This window comes from Rana temporaria, chromosome 12, assembly GCF_905171775.1.
Source record: "Rana temporaria chromosome 12, aRanTem1.1, whole genome shotgun sequence".
NCBI classification, from domain to species: domain Eukaryota; kingdom Metazoa; phylum Chordata; class Amphibia; order Anura; family Ranidae; genus Rana; species Rana temporaria.
The window spans coordinates 108,033,783-108,054,423 of record NC_053500.1 but is presented as its reverse complement, the minus strand read 5'-3'; the positions used below and the strand labels follow the sequence as shown (position 1 = coordinate 108,054,423).

At 44.5% G+C, this 20,641-nt stretch overlaps 1 protein-coding gene across 1 annotated transcript in view; it reads right to left on the bottom strand.

Moving 5' to 3' along the window:
• Positions 1 to 20,641, bottom strand: part of MFSD11 (major facilitator superfamily domain containing 11) — a 95,200-nt gene that overhangs the window by 21,250 nt on the left and 53,309 nt on the right. Inside the window, exons 9-10 of the mRNA XM_040330102.1 lie at positions 6,213 to 6,253; positions 6,062 to 6,127 (exon numbers count right to left, since the gene is read on the bottom strand). Of these exons, the coding sequence (XP_040186036.1) occupies positions 6,062 to 6,127; positions 6,213 to 6,253 (107 nt within the window). The remainder of the gene's footprint in view (positions 1 to 6,061; positions 6,128 to 6,212; positions 6,254 to 20,641) is intronic.

Genomic DNA, 20,641 nt, shown 5'->3' with positions numbered 1-20,641 from the left:
TTTGTCCCTGAAACAGAGAACGGGGACAGAAAGCGTTGCTGTGCCATCCGCGGCCGGTTTAGGTGTGAACCGAGCCTAAATTCTGCACTCTGTGTGTAGAGCGCCTCTGAACTCTGCATGCAGCACACCCCTCAACTCTGCACATTATGCACTCTTGGTATTCAATGCCACCCACTATTTAATTTTGAAGGGTGTGTGTGTGTGTGTGTGTGTGTTGTTGGTGGGGGGGTCTCGTGGTTGAGTTCCTGCACCTATTTTCTGAGAAAATAAATGCACCGTTTATTATAGATAGATAGATAGATAGATAGATAGATAGATAGATAGAAAAATAGAGATATCCATCTATCAGCAGAAGGGCTGGCAGCAGGAGGGTTCCTCACCAAAAAATTATTCAAACTCAATACCAATCATGAATGTGGAGAAAGAGTAAACTGAAGAATAACCTCATCAGTGTGCTGTTGCCCCTTTATTGTCCATAAGGCAGACGAAAGCAGCCATAGATGGGATTGATTTTTTTTTTTTTAATTCAGCTAGGGGGCTGAGCTGAAACACTAAACAGATTTCTCCATCCACTAAATTGAGGTGGATGGAGGTAACATGTGCATGCATTAAAAATATACTGCGTTGTAAGCAGCCCAATGTATTAAGAACAGGCTCCCTTACTGCCAACACACATTACAGAAACCCTCTTGGATCTCTAAGGGTTTCATTATAAGACCATATACTCCCTTCAATGACAGTCCAATTCAATTTCCTCCATTTCAGCACTGTGACACCCTACGTCACCACAGAACTCGGCAGCGGCACAAGGGTCAAGAAAAAAACCAGCGTGCATTGGGGGGGCACACAGGCACCTGCACTCCTTGAAAGTATTGAAAGCCAAAGAGGTTTTTAGAGGCTTCAACAGAGTAGAGGTGGGAGAAACTAACCCTCAAGAAAGCAACTACAAGCCGTATTCTACTGCAAGAGGTTCCTGAACTTAAACCTTTAGACACTTGACACAATTTTTCCAACGTGCTTGCAGCAGCACACCAGAAGGGTGTGAATCTGACTGTAATGCTATTCATAATAAATATTTTTTTTTAATCTAGCGATCACCGTCCTAGCCCCTGCAAGAATATTCTTTTCCCATCCCCTCCTTTCTACTCGAATCTAAAATGATAGTCACAATACAGAATGCCGATAAGTGAATGTTCCGGAGCTTTGGTACAGATGAAAGCATTTTCATTCTAATCTATGCTGGGAAGAAATCGAATTGAGGAGGAAGAAGCAAGTCCAGATAGAACCCTTGGCAAAAAAACTTAACGCAATATTTATAAAACTGAAATTGCCTGTATACACAGATGCAATAAATACGCAGCACAATTAATTTAAAAGTCTGCCACAGATCAACCTAAATACAAGTCTCTATTTGTCATGAATATAGAGCAGGTGGAGATGAGATATTTTCCGGCACACGTAGTATAATAAAAATGTAACACGAAACCCAGTGCTATCAGAAATACCAGATATTAATGCCTCACACTGAAAACGTCAAAAGGAAAAAAAAAAACATGGCCTGCATTGCTTGCTGCAAATGAAAACAACATTTTATGCCGGCTTTGCCTTTTCCGTCTCATTATAGAAAGTATGTAATGGTTTGTAAAGAAGGCCATTTAGCGTGCAAGAGTCTGCATGCTACTGGGTGTAGCAGATTTTCTATTACCCTACTGCCCTCTGCCTTTGTCGCATTAAATCTCATGTTAGCAGTCTGTCCCATAGAAAAGGTTCTTGCTGAAACCCCATAGAAATCCATTAAAAAATTTGAGAAAATCAGCCTAATACTATCTCTCTTTATGTATACAACATTCCTCTCATCAGATCTGGTAGCTTCTTTCTGGTAGAAATCTTTAGCATGTTTTGTTTTCCTAGCTTATATGGCTTTGAAGGTGGAGATGATCAATAATTCATTCAGCAATTTTCACCTCTACAATCATTTGCAGGAAAAATAAAGCTGGGTTAAGAAGTAATTGTACAGCAAACCAATTCTTTTATCTTCATGCTGTTAGGAATAAATCTTGCTGGAAAAGCCTGCTACATGTACAGCAGGTGAATTAATAAATGCTGCTACCCTGCAAAAGGCAATATTTATAAATACAAAAAAAAGGTAAAATATCAAGGAATGCAAAATTACAGAACAAGAGCTTGAGTAAAAGATGTACAACATTTCATTACTTAAATCCGCTAAATAAATTCTATGTGCAGCAAAACAAGTGTTTTACATTTTTCTCTTTAGAAAGCAGCCACAGCCTAAGTAGAAGTCTGTCCCCTGCTAGCATGCTGCAGAGTGGGACCCTTGCCATCTGTGTGGAAGCAAAGGTCTCTTTGGAGGAGAGGTCCAACACACCTTGGCCAAGTCAAAGCTAGACCTCTGATCAGCAGAGAGCATGAGCTTTGCCAAATAGAGTGCTGAAGATCTGACTCCGTAGGAGAAGTGTCACACCTCTGCAGACAGCCCACTGCTTCCACATAGAAAGCAAAAGGTCCTTCTCTACAGCAAGCTGGGTGGGTACAGGCTTCCACTGCTTATGAACTGTAATGCCGCGTACACACGGTCATTTTTCGGCATGAAAAAAAACGACTTTTATAAAAACGTCATTTAAAATCATCATGTGTGGGCTTCACATCGTTTTTCGGCTTCTGAAAAACACATTTTTTTTTTTCCAAACATGCTGCATTTTTTAACGTCGTTTTTTGGGTTGTAAAAAATGATCGTGTGTGGGCTAAAACGATGTTTTAAACCCGCGCATGCCCAGAAGCGAGTTATGAGACGGGAGCGCTCGTTCTGGTAAGCACATTCATCACGCTGTAACAGACAAAAAAGCGCGAATCGTCTTTTACTAACAAGGAATCGGCTAAAAGCAGCCCAAAGGCGAATAGAACTTCCCTTTCAGAGTGCCGTTGTACGTCACCGCGCTTTGTTCATCATTTTTCAAAAACGATGGTGTGTGGGCAACATCGTTTTTAATGATGAAAAATGCTGAAAAACGTTGTTTTTTTTCATGCCAAAAAACGACCGTGTGTACGCGGCATAAGGCTCCATTCGCACAGGAGTTTTGCTACACTGAGAATCGCAGTGGCAATAATCTACTGGTTCCCGCTAATAGGACTGAACAGCTGCATGAGGATAGCAGTGGCCACCAAGCATGTACACTACAAAGACAGGCTTTTGGAGGCAGCATCTACCCATGGCTCTTCACATAGCCAGTGATCACTGCACCACAGTTTGGCTTTTAAGAATAAATTCACCTTTTGGGGCATGTTATCCTAGTATTTAGGATAGAACCCCGCCTCGCCTCTCCATTAACAGGCATACTCTCCCCGTTGTCACGGTCTGAAAACAATGTGGCCATGCAGGGCTCCACCTGCCCGGCTACGTAATTTTTTTCAACCCTCTGGATTTCCACTTGTTTTCTCCTTATGTGCCTATCCTAGCTCCTCCCACCACCCTTGGCACACTTCTGTTTTTTTTTTTTATAGTCAAAGGAATGGATGTTTATTATACCATTATAAATTGTAAATAATGATGGATATTATTCTATTTAAATTGTTTGGTGTATTAACATTTCAATGGCTCCTGAAGAAGTGGACTAAGTCCAGGAAACACTTCGAGCCTTAGGAACACCAATCTCGTATATGATATACAGTGTTAAATTGTTTTTATAATTGTGTATTGTGATACGATAAAACCTTTCATATGCAACCATGATGTACTTGTAAGGTTTTATAAACATGAAATATTATATTTTAAGTAAAAAAGTTGTGCCTCAAAAGTCCCATTTGACTATAGTTTTTAGATGATGCACAGTCCTCTGAATGGAAAAACGACAAGCCCCAACAGCCTTTGCAGCTGTTGACTTGTAGTTTCAATGAACTATCAGGCTTCATTTCCATGGACGTTTTTACAGCCACTTTTCTGAGCTTTTTTTGCAGCTTAAAAGCGTCTCTCCATGTTAGTCTATGGCCTCATGCCCACCATGACGTTTTTGAGCTGTAGATGGCTGAGCCGTTTTTAAGCTGCAAAAAAAAACAGGACCAGTGCGTTCTGAAGCTCCAGCCTTAGAGCTGTAAAAACGCCAGACTTTAAAAAACGATCAAAAACGCTACCGCTGCGTTTTTGAGCTCCAGCTCAAAAAAAAAAAAAAAAAAAAAAAACCATGGACAGGCGTTTTTAAACTGTAAAAAAGGCAAAAAAAAAGTGGCTGTAAAAACGTCCATGGAAATGAAGCCTCAAGGCGCTGTTGAGCACTCTGGTAGTTCATTGTCTTTTCCGGTCAGTGTGCATCTGCCTGCCTGTATGAGGTACGAGCAGACAGATACACTGAGAAGTCTGCAGGAGGCTAGCATGGCACCTGAGATCTGCTGTCGTGGGTGCAATGCTTTCCAGGCAAATAAAAAAATAATAAAAAAGGAAATTTTTTTTTTACCTGCAAGGTAAACTTTAATGCAGAAAAACACTGAAATAAAAAAGGGTCAGCAGAAAAGAAGCAGGAAAATGTATGGCTTCCTTGTCACCTGTGGCCACTGATATATTCCAGGAACTTTGAATAAACTCCAGTGCTTTTAGCATGAAATTATGGTAGGAGACAGCAGCAATGTAAAATGTTCAAACATATTCCCATTTTTATATCGCCTCCTTTACTGGAGACTTTTTTTAATGTGAAAAGCACTTATACCAATTCCAGTGACATCCATAAAATTTGCCATTGCTTTCTGTTCTAGTGACAAATGGTCAACATGACAAATCGTGTCTCTCCCAGCGAGATCGATCCAACTGTGTTGCCAGCAAATAGGATGTATAAAATATAGAATTAAGGAGTGGCAGCTATTTTGTGTTTTGGAGAGGGGGGCAGGGGTTAAACAACCACCCACCCCCCGATTGGCAGGCTGCACCTCCCCCTCCTGTCTGCCGGTTGGTCCGGGACTTGCTCCATCTAGGTGGGTAGTGGCTCCATGTCCTCTCCTCCATCAGCGGCTACCAGCGTGCGGATCCTCCCCTCCTCCTAGGCATCCAATAGGATCGCCTGCCTTTTCAGCCAATTGGGAGACAGGTTTCCTAATTTGCGGGGAGGAGGATCAGTGTTACATTAGCGAATATTCATTCGCTGTTGTAACACACCTAGGTTGGCTCCGTTCGCATTCTCTGCTCTCTGAGCCCACCCCATTTTGAAGCAGATTAGAGCCTCAGGCTCTAATCAGGTGCTTAAAAAAAATGCGTCAGTCAAGGAGCCAGACGCATGGATAGGGGGAGGCGGCAAAGGATGGGGGGGGTGGGGGCATCGATAATTAAATGTAACATACAGCTACCCTTTAAAAACTTGACCCTGCTGTAAAATGCAAGGTTTACTTAATATATCAGGCCCCATAATGAGACGCTTAAATAAAACAAAAAAATCTGTAGGGGATAAAATATACTTCTTTCCAAATCCTTCTGACGAAACCCTAAAACACAAAAATGCAGGAACATCAGAGATGTGGCATTCCCTGGAATCTTGCTGGAAGGAATTCAAGGTTCCCTTCGCTTAGACGATGCAAGTCAAAAGGGGGAGAAAGTCAAGTATATTTAAATAACAGTTTTCCTGACAGTATATATATATATATATATATATATATATATATATATATATATATATATATATATATACACATATACATATACACACACATACATTTTTTTTTACTTTAAAAAACGGCTTATAATGATGGGTTGGGGGCTCAAGTATAATGAGGACCTTGCATTCAAATGCAAGGTCAGTCTTAATCATGGCATACAAGTGTAATTTTATTTAGAGACTGGTCTCACATCACAAAGTCTAGCTAAAGGTTTACACATACACACAGTATGCACCAAGTTTTCATTTAGTTTCCTCTCCGTGTGAGAGATTGCATGCTGAATATTTTCTGTGGCTACTTCTAAAAGCTCAAATAAATTCTACATTACACAGTTCATAAGCCTCGCAAACACTGAACACACAGCCTGAGCTTTGTGACCTCTGACTACTCCAGCGCCAAGGGACGTTACCTGTGTAAGCCATAGATACGCTTAGCAGCAGCATTTCTTTGGTGATGGACAGCTTCAAAGATTTTACTGAAATAGGACATAAGAGTTAGGTTAATGGAGATGGTCAGTTTGGCCATTGAGCAATTATCTGAATTTACAGGCAGACACTTACCAAAGGCATCCACTGCTTTTGACATGTTGCTCTGTGAAGTCCTAAGTTGAAAGAAAATCAGATTTAGGAAAACATTTTATACCAATCCTATTAAAGCAATACAAAAAAAAAACAAAAAAACAACAGAGCATTAAATGGTGATACCAGTGCATTTTAATTTTTTTTTTGCTTTTACCAAGTAAAATGTTTAAAATTACATTACCGTAGTCTAATTAAACATTTTCATGTTATGCCACTTATTTTTTTTTTAATATACAGTTTCAGAAATGCTCCCTCCAGTGGTTTTGTCACACGTACCACAAAGTGGATTTTGCTTCTATGTTGGGACTCAAGGCATCTGGTAAATACATACTTTGGTAATGCACACTGAAATTTTTTTTGAAGGACCCCATTCCATCAACCCATATGGGTAAGGGCAGAACAATACATTAATAAAACAAACAGGACTTGTTTTCCCCTACACAGAGTAAATGAGAATACCGGTAGTTCCCAAAGAAAAACACATTTTCTATTGCTTATGGCCTTATGCGGGTTAGGAAACAAGCAGCACTATTCTCCCTCTGTCCACTATCAAACAGGGCACCACTATTTGTAGCGCTTGGCTCCCCAGGATGGACTTTAAGGACTCCTGACATGCCAATTTTTCGGGGGGGGGGGGGGCCTAGTTTTAACAGGTACCCAGCTCTCACGGCACTGCAGAGTGAAAGTTTTTCTCTCCCCCCCTCCCCACAATCTTCTGGGACACGTCACAGGTCCCAGAAGACTGTTCGGCCATTCAGAACACACAGCACGACTCGCTTATGCGCAGTGCACACTCGGCTGTAAAGCCACAAACTGTCACAGACAGGTGCCCACACTTGCAATGCCGGCGCTGGAGAGAAGTGGGACTTTGGGCGGCCACATCGCTGGACCGTGGGACAGCAGGTACACCTTTTGTAGCTACCAACTTTTAATAAACAAAGAAATGGGTTGAACTCTGTTTCGAAACAAGTCTTTACCTATGTAGTTGCAGGCACTTCCTCAAAGTTCACAGCAATATGACGGGCTGCTGAGCGAATGACTTGGAAGGACTTCAGAACTTCTGCTGTAAAATTTAAGGAGGCATTTCTCCACAGTGGTTCTCCTTACAGAGGTTTAGGAATGGTTTTAAATCTAATTTAATGCTTGATCTATCTATATATCTATCTATATCCCCTTGCCACGTGTTCATATAATTTTAAACTTACCATTTTCTATTTAGTTTGTAAAAAAGGGGGGGAAAAAAATGGCTTATATGACATGAAACAATACAAAAGGAGCACCCATACTACCTACTGCAATATATATGCAGATAGCTTAAAATTAACCACTTCCATACAGGGCACTTATACACCTTCCCGCCCAAGCCAATTTTCAGCTTTCAGCACTGTCGCACTTTGAATGGCAATTGCGCGGTCGTGCTACACTGTACCCAAACAAAATTGGCGTCCTTTCTTCCCCACAAATAGAGCTTTCTTTTGGTGGTATTTGATCACCTCTGCGATTTTTTTTTTTTTGCGCAACAACTAAAAAAAGACTGGAAATTTTGAAAAAAAATACGTTTTTAGTTTTTTCTGTAATTTTTTTTGTAAATAAGTAAGTTTTCTCTTTCAATTATGGGCACTGATATGGCGGCACTGATGGGCACAGATGAGATGGCACTGATGGGCACCGATGAGATGGCACTGATGGGCACCGATGAGATGGCACTGATGGGCACCGATGAGATGGCACTGATGGGCACCGATGAGATGGCACTGATGGACATCGATGAGGTGGTACTGATTGGCGGCGCTGGTATGCGGCACTGATGTGCGCTGGTATGCGGCACTGATGTGCGCTGATATGCGGCACTGATGGGCACATGGGCGGCACTGATGGGCACTCATGGGCGGCACAGATGGGCACTCATGGGCGGCACAGATGGGCACTCATGGGCGGCACAGATGGGCACTCATGGGGTGGCACAGATGGACACTCGTGGGGTGGCACAGATGGACACTCGTGGGGCGGCACAGATGGACACTGTGGGGCGGCACAGATGGACACTGTGGGGCGGCACTGATGGACACTGTGGGGCGGCACTGATGGACACTGTGGGGCGGCACTGATGGACACTGTGGGGCGGCACTGATGGACACTGTGGGGCGGCACTGATGGACACTGTGGGGCGGCACTGATGGACACTGTGGGGCGGCACTGTTTTCCTTTTGTTGCCAGTCAGTGCCCATTTGTGGGCACTGATTGGCATCTTTATTTTTTTTTCCAGACTTTTTTTTTCAAACTTTTTTTTTTTTTTTTTTAGACTTTTTTTTGCCCCGTTTTTTTTTTCTTCCTGCCCTTCCCTGGTCCAGGGTGGGCTTCCCTGGTGGTCCATGTGGCGATCCGAGGGGGGGCTGCGCTGATAAACAATCAGCGCGACCCCCCGTCAGGAGAGCCGCCGATCGGCTCTCCTCTACTCGCGTCTGTCAGATGCGAGTGAGGAAGAGCCATCAACGGCTCTTCCTGTTTACATCGTGATCAGCCGTGATTCGACACGGCTGATCATGTGGTAAAGAGTCTCCGTGAGAGACTCTTTACCGAGATCGGTGTTGCGGGGTGTCAGACTGACACCCCGCAACAACGATCGCCGCGATGCGCGCCCCCGGGGGCGCGCAGCGGCTCAGAATCCTGAGGACGTCATATGACGTCCAGTCAGGATTCTACAACCACTTTGCCGACGTCAATTTGTCATTGGCGGGCGGCAAGTGGTTAAAGTAGAACTATAGGCAAAACTGCCCCCCCCCATTCTGGAGAGAGAGTAATAGAGGGTTATAACCCCTATCCCATTTCGGAGATCTCCCTTCACTTCCTGTTCCATAGGCAAACAGGTCCCCATTAGATTTGGGAAACTTAACATTAATAAATAACCGGGGCGGATGGCTTGCACCCGAGGAATAGTTAGGGAACTCAGGTCAAGTAATTGACAGACCATTGTTCCTAATTTTTACTGACAGATAGTCTACTGACTGGAATGGTACCAGCGGATTGGAGAAAAGCCAATGTAGCACCAATATTTAAAAAGGGCCCAAAAAACATCCCTGGGAATTACAGACCAGTTAGCCCAATATCAATATTATGCAAGTTCTTGGAGGGGATGATAAGGGACTATCTACAAGATTTTAGTCATGAGAACAGCATCATTAGCAGTAATCAGCATGGATTCATGAAGAATCGTTCTAGGGAGCTGCGGTGGCTCAACGCGAATGGCACTGCGCTGACAAGCCATTCACCTCTGCAGCTAGGGGTTCGGATCCCGGTCTCGGCTACATGTGAATTTGAGTTTGGTGGTCTCAGCCCGGCTCCCGGTGGGTGTGCTATGCGAGGTAAGCCTGCGCTTAGTACGCCCACCCCCCTCCCACAAAAACCACCACACTTACACGCACTCGAATTGGGTTAACATGCACGCACTTTGACCATGTGGTCTCTAAAAAGAGAGGCAAAGGACTAACAGGGCTGGTTGAGCGGGCTAGATCCTCTCACTCCCTTATAGGGAGTCCCTCTGCTCCGTTGGGCTTCAAAGCGGAGCAGGTAGGGTGGGCTATGTGGGAGGACCCCCTCACACACCTGCCATTGCCACCCGGGGCATGGAGAAAGGTGGCAGATTGCCTCTGGGGGAGGCCTGCCTACTCCCACACCTGCAGTCCGGCTCCTCTCTCGAGTACACGCACAAAATACACTTAAAAAAAAAAAGAAAAGAAAATGAAGAATCGTTCTTGCCAAACCAATCTAGCTGCCATCTAGATAAAGGAAGGCCCGTAGACCTGGTGTATCTGGGTTTTGCTAAATTTGACACAGTTCCCCATAAAATTAGATCCGCTGGCATGGACCATAAGGCGAGTACATGGATTGAAAACTGGCTACAAGGGTGATTTCAGATGGTGGTGATAAATGGGGAATACTCTGAATGGCCAGGGGTAGATAGTGTGGTCCCCCAGGGCTCTGTACTGGGGCCAATCTTATTTAATTTGTTCATAAACCATGGAGGATGGGGTAAACAGTTCAATCTCTATATTTGCAGATGATACTAAGCTAAGCAGGGCAATAACTCCTCAGCAGGATGTGGAAACTTTGCAAAAAGATCTGAACAAATTAATGGGGTGGGCAACTTCATGGCAAATAAGGTTTAATGTAGAAAATGTTTAAATAATGCATTTAATGGCAAACATATGAATGCAATCTATACACTGTGGGGGGGAATCTAGGACGGAAAAGGACCCAGGGGTCCTAGTAGATGATAGCAGCAGCTCGGTATTGCTGAGCCTAACAAAGCAAACAGAATATTGGCATGCATTAAAAAATGGATTAACTCCAGGGATAAAGCGATAATTCTTCCCCTCTACAAAACTCTGATCTGGCCGCACCTAGGAGTATGCTGCCTAGTTCTGGGCACCAGTCCTCAGGAAGGATGTACTGGAAAAGGAGCGAGTACAAAGAAGGGCAACAAAGCTAATAAAAAGGGTCTGGAGGATATAAGTTATGAAGGTTATGAGCACTGAACTTATTCTCTCTGGAGAAGAGACGCTTTAGAGGGGAATATGATTTAATATAAACAAAATACCTAACTGGTGACCCCACAATAGGGATAAAAATAGAATATCAAAAATGTATGCAAGGGTGGTAGAAAGGAGTAACATTGTGAATGGGAAGAGGATCTGTGTGAATAGAACTCCAAAGAGAAGTGGAAAATTAATACTGGGGGTATGTTGCAAGTCCCCCAACCTAAAGGAGGAAGAGGTGGACCTCCTATCACAGTTAGAAATGGCAGCGAGGCAAGGAAATGTCATCATAATGGGGGACGTTAATTATCCCGATATCAAGAAAACAGAAGGGAACGGTTCACTAAAGGCATGTCATTTCATGAATGTCTTACGAGACGTGTCCAAATTGGTGGATTCTCCAACTAGAAAGAATGCATTGCTAGATTTATTAAATTACAAACGATCCAAGTCTGATCTCAAATGTGGCAATATGGGACAACTTGGGGTGATCACATTTAGCATAAAATCATAGAAAAAAAAGGTGGCACGAGGGTAGTACAAGAACTCTAAATTTCAAAAAGAGCAAACTTTTCTGAACTGGGCTCAATAATACAAGACAACAGAATCCTAGCAACATTGAAAGAAAAATGGGAATGCTATATTAAAAAAAAAAAAATGTATCACACAGTGCATTCCAATGGGCAATAAATATAAATATAAAAGAGCGGTTAAACCTGGGTGATTAAAACGCAACGTAAAAATTCTTATTAGAGAGAGAAACAAATGGCCTTTAAAAAAAATATAAAAGCGGAGAGGGCATTGTCAACATTCCAACACTAAAAGGAATGCAACAAGAAGTGCAAGAACAAAATCAGGTAAAAAAAAAAACAAAAAAAAAAAAAAAAACGCAAAATCAGACTACATTTCCCGCATAAGACGATGGAAGGGAGGACAGTTACAGATAGGGCCGCTGTTCGGAATCACGGGGGCCCCGTACAGCCTACCTGACGGGTATCCCCCCCCCCTTTTCTATCCTAGCACAAATATTTCCCCCAAATCCCCACTACCAGCACAAATCTCCACCTAATCCTTCCTAGTAACCCCGAATTCTCCATATTCCCTCTCAACACAAATTTTCTTACTTTAATCCCCCTCTTAAGAGAAATTCCCACAAATCCCTCTTCCTGGCACAACCTTTTCTAAGGTAATCTTCCCAGCACAAATTCTTCTGCCCTACCAAAATCCCCCCCTAGCACAAGCATCCCCTCTCCTGGTTCAACCCTCCACCCCCTACCTAAATCCCCATCACTTTTTCCAACACAAATGGCCACCCATCCCCCTCTCCAAACTCACAGGGGGAAGCCACTAATAGCCAGCAGGAGGTGTGCCGTGTTCTGTCAGAAGAGCATCCTCCTAGAGTACACAGGACATGGGACCTGATCTTGCTGTAGATCGCATTCCACTTTAAACGCGCACACACACACACACACCACTAAGCCCCCCCCCCCCCATCTCCTCCAAGGGTTGCTCTTCACCCGGCAGCAGGAAATGTGGATAGGGGGCGCTGTGTATACAGTGTAATGCGATCTACAGTAAAAGCGATCCGCGGTCTCATGTGCTGTATAGTGAAATGTTCTTCTGACAGGAAGCAGAGCACAATACAGCGCAACTCCTCCTGGATAACGCCTCTCTGCTCCAACCTCCCGTCTCCTTGTCCCAGCTTGGCGTGTTGGTGGAGGGCAGGGTTAGGAGCTCAGCGGCAGACAGCCAGGCTTCTCATCCTTCCGTGCCTCTCACCCAGCAGCTAAAAGCCGAAGGGAGGGAGAGGGGGAGAAACCTGGGTGAGAGGCACGGAGGGCATTGTTCTCCACCTATACTCCTGCTGTCCAGGCCCCCTACAGGAGGATCGGTGGTCCCCCTCCATCAGCAGCCCTGGTTACAGATTACACAGAGAAGGCAACTGTACCAAATGCTTGCTTCTCCTCAGTTTTTACACAGGAAAAGGAGGGGTATACTGATGACAGTGTTAGCAGTATATCACAGGTTGTACCCTCGTGGCTAACAGAGGCTGGAGTTAAGGAAATATTAGGTAAGCTTAAACACAAATAAAATCACCAGGACCAGATGGCTTACACCCAATGGTCCTACAAAGAACTCAGTCAGATTATTGTTCCTAATCTTTGTGGACAGCATACAGACAGGAATTGTACCATCTGATTGGCTTTTCTCCAATGTGGTACCAATATTCAAAACAGGGCATAGACATATTTCTGGAAACTACAGGCCAGTCAGCCTAACATTAATAGTAGGTCAATTACTGGAGGGTATAAGGGACTATATCCAAGAATTTGCTAAAGAAAACAGTATCATTAGTAATAATCAGCAATCTGCTAACATTCTATGAGGAAGTGAGCTGGCATCTAGATTGGGAGAGGCCTGTGGATGTGGTGTATCTGAATTTCGCAAAAGCATTAGATAGATACTGTTCCCCATAAAACGCTTGATCTACAAGCCGAGGTCTGCAGGCATGGACCATAAGGTTTGTTCTTGGCTAGAAAACTGCTTACAGGGGTGTGTCCAATGGGTAGTGATAAATAACGTGTACTCAGACTTGTCTGGAATGGTAAGTGGGGTACCCAAAGGTTCAGTCTTGGGACCAATTCTGTTTAATTTATTCATCAATGATATACAAAATGGGATACATAACTCAATCTCAGTTTTTGTCGGTCGACACAAAAATAGGCAGGGCAATAACTGCACATCAGGATATAGAAATTTTACAGAAGGACCTGAACAAAATAATGGAGTGGTGTGGAGAAAGCCTCTTGAGGGGGGAGGGGGCAAGCAGGAGTGTCAGGACGCCCACTAACACACAGCTCCTTTATCTGCAAAGTAGAGAGCGTCCCGACACTCCTGCTCACCCCCTCCCCCCTCAAGAGGCTTTCTCCACACCAGGAAGATATGGGAAATGAATATGGACACCGACACACATACACCTACACAGGTTGAACTGGATGGATTATTGTCTTTATTCAACCTTACCTACTATGCGACTATGAATGCAGCCTAAGCCACTGGTTCCCAACCTCAGTCCCCAATTACCCCCAACAGGTCACGTTTTCAAGATTTCCTTCACCTTGCACAGAGGCTTTGAATCAATGACAGTAGTTTGGTCTGTTAGGCTGTCATTCTAAGGATATTTTTATTTAAAGAGTAACCCCATAGGATTTTAAAAGCGATAATAAACCACACCATGTGCCTACTAGCACATTATGACAAACTTTCCTGAAAACAAAGCCCTCCAGCGGCACAATGTCACCGCTAAAGGCGTTTCCATCTTCACCCGGTCTTCTTTCTGGTTTTGCGGGCTTTGGCGTTATGAATGGCAGAGCTGGCGATGACGTCACTCCCGCGCATGCGGGTGGGAGTCACCGTTTATGGCACGGCTCTGGTGGAACGGCACGGTTATGCGGTTCCTTCAGAGTGCATGTGCCGGGGATATCACTGGCTGCATCTAAAGTAAGCATCTCCTAAAAACATTGCACGGAGATATTTACTGTATCTATAGGCAAGCCTTAATATAGTCCTACCCGTTTCTTGTTCTCAACAAAAAAATTGTATGTTCCACTATGTCCTTGGAAGACCAAATTCCTGAGAGCGTCCGTGATCAATATAATCAGCCGATGCACTTTCAGCTTTCTAAAATGAGGAACGTTGCAGTGTTTGAATTCCTTAAGGCCCCTTTTACACTTGTACGACTTGTCCAGCGACTAGGGACCGCATGACAAATCGTTCCCCACGATTTCCACTCACAACCATTCATATTAGTAAGACTTCAATTCTTGCCGACTTCAAAAGTAGTCCCTGCACTACTTTGGTCCGACTTTTGATGAGAGTTACACAGGGATTCCCTAAAATCACGGAAAACATCACATCAAAATCGCGGCCACGAAATTGCGGTATCTTGAAAGGGGTCTTAGACATATGTAACGCTTAGGGAGTATCTCATCAAAATCCTATTGCAGAGGATGCCTAAAAATGTTAAATTGTATCTTAGTGCAGATTTCTGTGAAAATATGAGAGCCAAATCACACAAGCTGAAAGTTATATTTATGGGAAAGTTCTGTACACCAACTCTATACAGAAAGCCTAAATTGCTGCCATATTGCATTTATTGTTTTTACAGAACATTCGAGCGGCTGCAGATTGGAAAGGAAAGGCAATTTTTCCAAACATTAAAATAAGACATGGTTTGTGTAGTAATTGTATATATTTTTTTAATATGCCATTTTTCCACGAATGTGTGGTTATCCTTTGGGCCCTTTCACACGGGGTGGATCAGTAATGATCCGCCTCCTTAAGCTCAGCGGGGATCACTCCGTATATCCCCGCTGAGCCAGCGGCTGACAGGGCGGTCCCCGCACACTGTGCAGGGACCGCCCTGTCTTTTCCCTGCTCTCCCCTATGGGGGATCGGATGAACACGGACCGTGTCTCCGTGTTCATCCGATCCGATGACAGAAGAAAAAATAGGGTTTTCTTCCGTCCGCAAAATCAGATCTTTGCGTAGGCGGGCGATTACGGGTGTCAGCGGATGTACATCCGCCGACACCCACAATCACATAGGGACCAATGTATGTCCCGTTTTCATCCGCAAACGGATGGATGAAAATGCGGACATACGGTCCGCACACGTGATAGGGGCCAAGTATTTTCTCACCAGGGGGTGCGAATATTTACTTAATTTCTTTTTAAATAGCTACAAAGTCACTTTAAAGACAACGTTTAATTTGGTATCTTTCAAATTGGTAGTGAGTTTTAAGTGTGTGTATGTAAATAACTACTTTTCCCACATTTCCATGGCCGCATTTCAAAAGCTGGTTTGTAGACTCTCCCTCAAGTGGCTGCTTATCAGGCAGTGCAGTCAGCGTACTGATAGTGACTGCAGAGACAAAATTCAAATACAGGATAATCCACAGGAGAGTGCATTATTTTCATTCAGGATTAAGGATTACAAATATTTCCCCACTTCCATTGCTATTGAAATAGGAGGTAGATGACGGGAACGTTTCATAGCATGCAACCGTTGCCAGTATCCTTTTCTTTGTGAAGGCAGAGAATATAATGGAATTCATTCTGCAGTGCATTACTGCCCCCTTTAGGTTAACAAATCTCATTACTCAAACAAAACAAGCAGACACACCATAACAGCTGCAACAGAAGGTTGTGGTTCTCTAAAAACAGTGACCGATCGCTTTTTACTAATGCACACAGTGGCGCGTATGGGACATATAGAGAATGCGAGGCAATTTTTTTTAGAATACAGTAAAAAGATGCACCCAGTAATTCTGACAGCTTGTGAATGTTGGATGCACATTGAGATGCTAAAGCGTATGTAAACCCCAACAATAAACTTCTGTTTGCTTCATTTGGGTATGTTACATATACTATTCAATTATATAGTCACTGAGCACATTATTGTGCTCTCTGCCTCTGCTGCCTGTTAGGTCCCTTTCACACCAATGAGTTTTTCAGGCGTTTAGCACTAAAAATAGCGCCCAAATAAATCCTGCCCTGCAGTCTTCAGTGTGAAAGCCGAAGGCTTTCACACTGAGGCGGTGCGCTAGCAGGACCGATCCAAAAGTCCTGCTAGTCACATCTTTGGAGCGGTGCGTTTACCGCTCCTTTACCTCTGCTGCCCATTGAAATCAATAGGACAGCGCAGCTATACCGCCCGCAATGTGCCGATTCAGCAGCGCATTGCAGGGGCGGTTTTAACTCTTTTCGACCGCTAGCCGGGGTTAAAACCGCACCGCTAGCAGTTTAATATCGTGGCGAAAACAACGATTTTTAGCGCCGCTATACTGCCAGCACACCTCCCACAACCAGTGTGAAAGGGGCCTTATCCATTACATTGTTCTCAGCCATCTCAGGGCTACAGAACTGCCTTCCTCTATGTTATGGAGATGAGAATGGAGTGTTGTGTAGGTCTAAAACAATTCCTGTCCTGGGGTCAGGGCTCAAGTCCTTCACTAAGCGGCGATGCCCAGCTTGAGTCACTGTCAGGGGCAGGCAAACCTTCGTAATCCTTTATGGTACTGGCCGCTTCCTGTATATGGATTCATCGGGTAGTGTGCGGGTATTCCGTCACTTCCTCGATGCCGCAATGTCTCTTGGGAGCTTTTGTCATTGTCCCCAGGAGACATTGCGGAGGTCTGCCGTAAGTTATCGTGGGACTTAGAAAGAACTTTAAGCAAATTCGTTCTAAATCCCGCGATAACTCGTGGCAGACCTCCGCAATGTCTCCTGGGAACAATGACAAAAGCTCCCAGGAGACATTGCGGCATCGAGGAAGTGACGGAATACCCGCACACTACCCGATGAATCCATATACAGGAAGCGGCCAGTAACAAAGGATTACTAAGGTACAGTGGATCAAAAAAATTAAAAACACATGCGGTTTAGTAATTATGCATATGAGCGTATCTTTTTTTTTGGTGGGGGAGTGGATCTTGGGTGGGAGTTCCCACACTTTTTTCCCCAGGACTTGACCCCTTCCTGGGGAGCATTCTGAAGAGACAGTATGGCAAGTAAATGTAATGCAAGAAATGTGTTATTGGCAGGTGAAAAGTAAAGGGGAAAAAAAAAAAATGTAAAATTAATGCAGCCACCACATGGTAAGCTGCTTTATATAATTTTTTGTTCTTGGTTTCAATGCACCAGTTCTCTGAAAAAAAGATCAGGTCACCTTTAGCAGAAGCAGACACCTGCAGGTAATGGGATGCACTGTGCATCACTAATGTGTCTGGTGATGTATCAAACAAAAATGCCAACCGTCTGCAAAAAAACTGACAATCCAGGTAAGGGGAGCCTATAGATAAAAACAAAGTGTGTAGCTTTGACTAAAGTTGAATGATGCCCTTGCTATAGGTGTAGGCCATTTACGTACATCATGAAGCCTGACTGAAAAACTCACAGAAATGGCATCCCATCCTGCCTTGTTGCTGGGATGTTGCCAAGAAACTCCTTACTGTACATCCCCACCATCACAAGAGCAAGCTCTCACACCCCCACACGTGGTCCACTATATCCTCCATTATCGCATCATTCAGCTCAGAGATACTGCAACAGGGGGGAGAGAGTGCATGTGAGGGGGTCTGAATTGGCTGGGGAGTGCCTTGGCAACAAAGCAATTGGTAGAATGCCATCTCTAGGAGTTTTTTTGTCGCGTATTGAAAGGTACAAAAATGGCCTACACCCATTTGCTATAGCATTATTCAACTAGTCAAAGCTGCTTGATTTCATCTACCAGAGTCCATTACAAACATAGGCAGTTTTTTGGTAAATGTGAACTAACCCTTTAAAAGCTAAAATGTAGAATTTTGGGGGGAGATATGCCACCAGACAGATTAGATATGTGTAGTGATGTGTATTGCAGGCATGAATATAAAAAAAAAAAAAAAATCATTGATTGTTTGTTTTTTTGTTATTTATCAGATTTCAATTTTTATCAAGTTAATCTATATATATAAAACTCAACGTGTGTGTGTATGTTCCAGCATCACGTCCAAACGGCTAAAGATATTAACATGAAACTTGGCACACATGTTACTTATATGTCAGCAACAAACATAGGATAGGTGGTTTCAGGGCCGCTGATAAGCCAGTACAACTGGCCCTGTTGTAGGGGGCCCCGGAGGTCCCCAGGGGCCCACAGGGTCCCAGATGACAACTCCCCTTTTTTTTATTTATTTTTTATAAAAAATATATATATTTTTTTATATATTTTTATTGTAATTTTTATTAAAGGGACAGTTTTTTTTATTTATTTTTTTAGAGGTCTGGGGGTCCCCAGGGGTCCGAAGGCCCCCAGGGCCCCGGATGACAACCCCATTTTTTTTATTTATTTTTTTATAAAAAAATATATATTTTTTCTAATATATATTTTTCATTTTTTATTAAAAGGGACCATTTTTTTTTTCTTAGGGGTACGAGGGTCCCCAGGATGAAAACACCCCTTTTTTTATAAAAAAATAAATACATTTTTTTAATATATAATTTTTTTTTTCATATTATTTTATTTCATTTTTTTAAATATATATATATATATATATATATATATATATTAAAGGGCTCATGAGGTCTCCATGCGGCAAACCCCCCTTTTTTTTATTAATAATTTGTAAAGGGCCCCCCTCCGCTTCTCAATTCGCGGCAGCCCCCCCCTCCCGCTTCTCAATTTCAGACGGCAGCAACCCCCCACCCCCCCCCCGGTTCTCTGCTCCAGGTGCCTACCAATGCCGCAGAGACAGTTTCAAGGCGGGGCCAGGGGTGGAGCTAAAGGCGGGACCAGGGGTGGAGCTGAAGGGGGCCCCGTCAGGTAGGCTGTACGGGGCCCCATGATTTCTATCAGCGGCCCTGGGTGGTTTAACCCTTACCCACCCCCATTTGCCATGGTCGGGGTTTTCCTTTAAAGTCCCATTCAACTCTATGGGAAATACATGTTACTTCATAACTTCCAAACGGCTGTACATATTTCCATAACACTTGGTCACATGTTACTTATATGTCCACTTAAACTATAGGATAGTTAATTTATCCCTTAACTACTAGGGCTGTTGAATATAATCGTAGCATCGATGCATCGAGATTCGACCGCCGGCGATTCTGCATCGATGCTACGATTTGCAATAATCAATTATGCGATGACGTCACCTGCGCGCCGCTATTTCCCCTGCCAAAGAAGTGAGAACAGCCGAAGGCGCCTTTTTTCCCTGCCCCCGATAAACTCAAAGCGGCCAAGTGTCTTAGGCGGTAGACGCGCCTCTTTTCCCGCCCCTCGACGAACTGGAAGGAGCCGTGGGCATCCCGCCCCCCCTCGCTGACAGCATCCCCAGCCGCCCAGCGCCGTCAACATGGGAGACACGTGGAGTGAGTGTCTGTGTATCCCCAACGATCGCTCCCGAGTGAACTCCCCAGAGCCTTCCTCCTTGGCTCACCTCACGCTGTGTGCAGTGTGCACACACAGGCTGCCTCAGCTGCTGCGGAAGACCCGAGATGCCAGACAGCGCGGTTGTCCTCTGTCCCAGTTCCACTGACAGGCTGCTCGAGAGTCATCATCATCATCAGGTACATTGCACACTGGCAGAATTTAATGGGGCACAGTAGCGGCAATAGATGGGCACACTGGCAGCAATAAATGGGCACACTGGCAGCAGAAAAAGGGCACACTGGCAGCAGAAAAAGGGCACACTGGGAGCAGAAAAAGGGCACACTGGGAGCAGAAAAAGGGCACACTGGGAGCAGAAAAAGGGCACACTGGGAGCAGAAAAAGGGCACACTGGGAGCAGAAAAAGGGCACACTGGGAGCAGAAAAAGGGCACACTGGGAGCAGAAAAAGGGCACACTGGGAGCAGAAAAAGGGCACACTGGGAGCAGAAAAAGGGCACACTGGGAGCAGAAAAAGGGCACACTGGGAGCAGAAAAAGGGCACACTGGGAGCAGAAAAAGGGCACACTGGGAGCAGAAAAAGGGCACACTGGGAGCAGAAAAAGGGCACACTGGGAGCAGAAAAAGGGCACACTGGGAGCAGAAAAAGGGCACAGTAGTGGCAGCAATAAATGGGCACAGTAGTGGCAGCAATAAATGGGCCCAGCGGTGGCGTTTGATGGGCCCAGCGGTGGCGTTTGATGGGCCCAGCGGTGGCGTTTGATGGGCCCAGCGGTGGCGTTTGATGGGCCCAGCGGTGGCGTTTGATGGGCCCAGCGGTGGCGTTTGATGGGCCCAGCGGTGGCGTTTGATGGGCCCAGCGGTGGCGTTTGATGGGCCCAGCGGTGGCGTTTGATGGGCCCAGCGGTGGCGTTTGATGGGCCCAGCGGTGGCGTTTGATGGG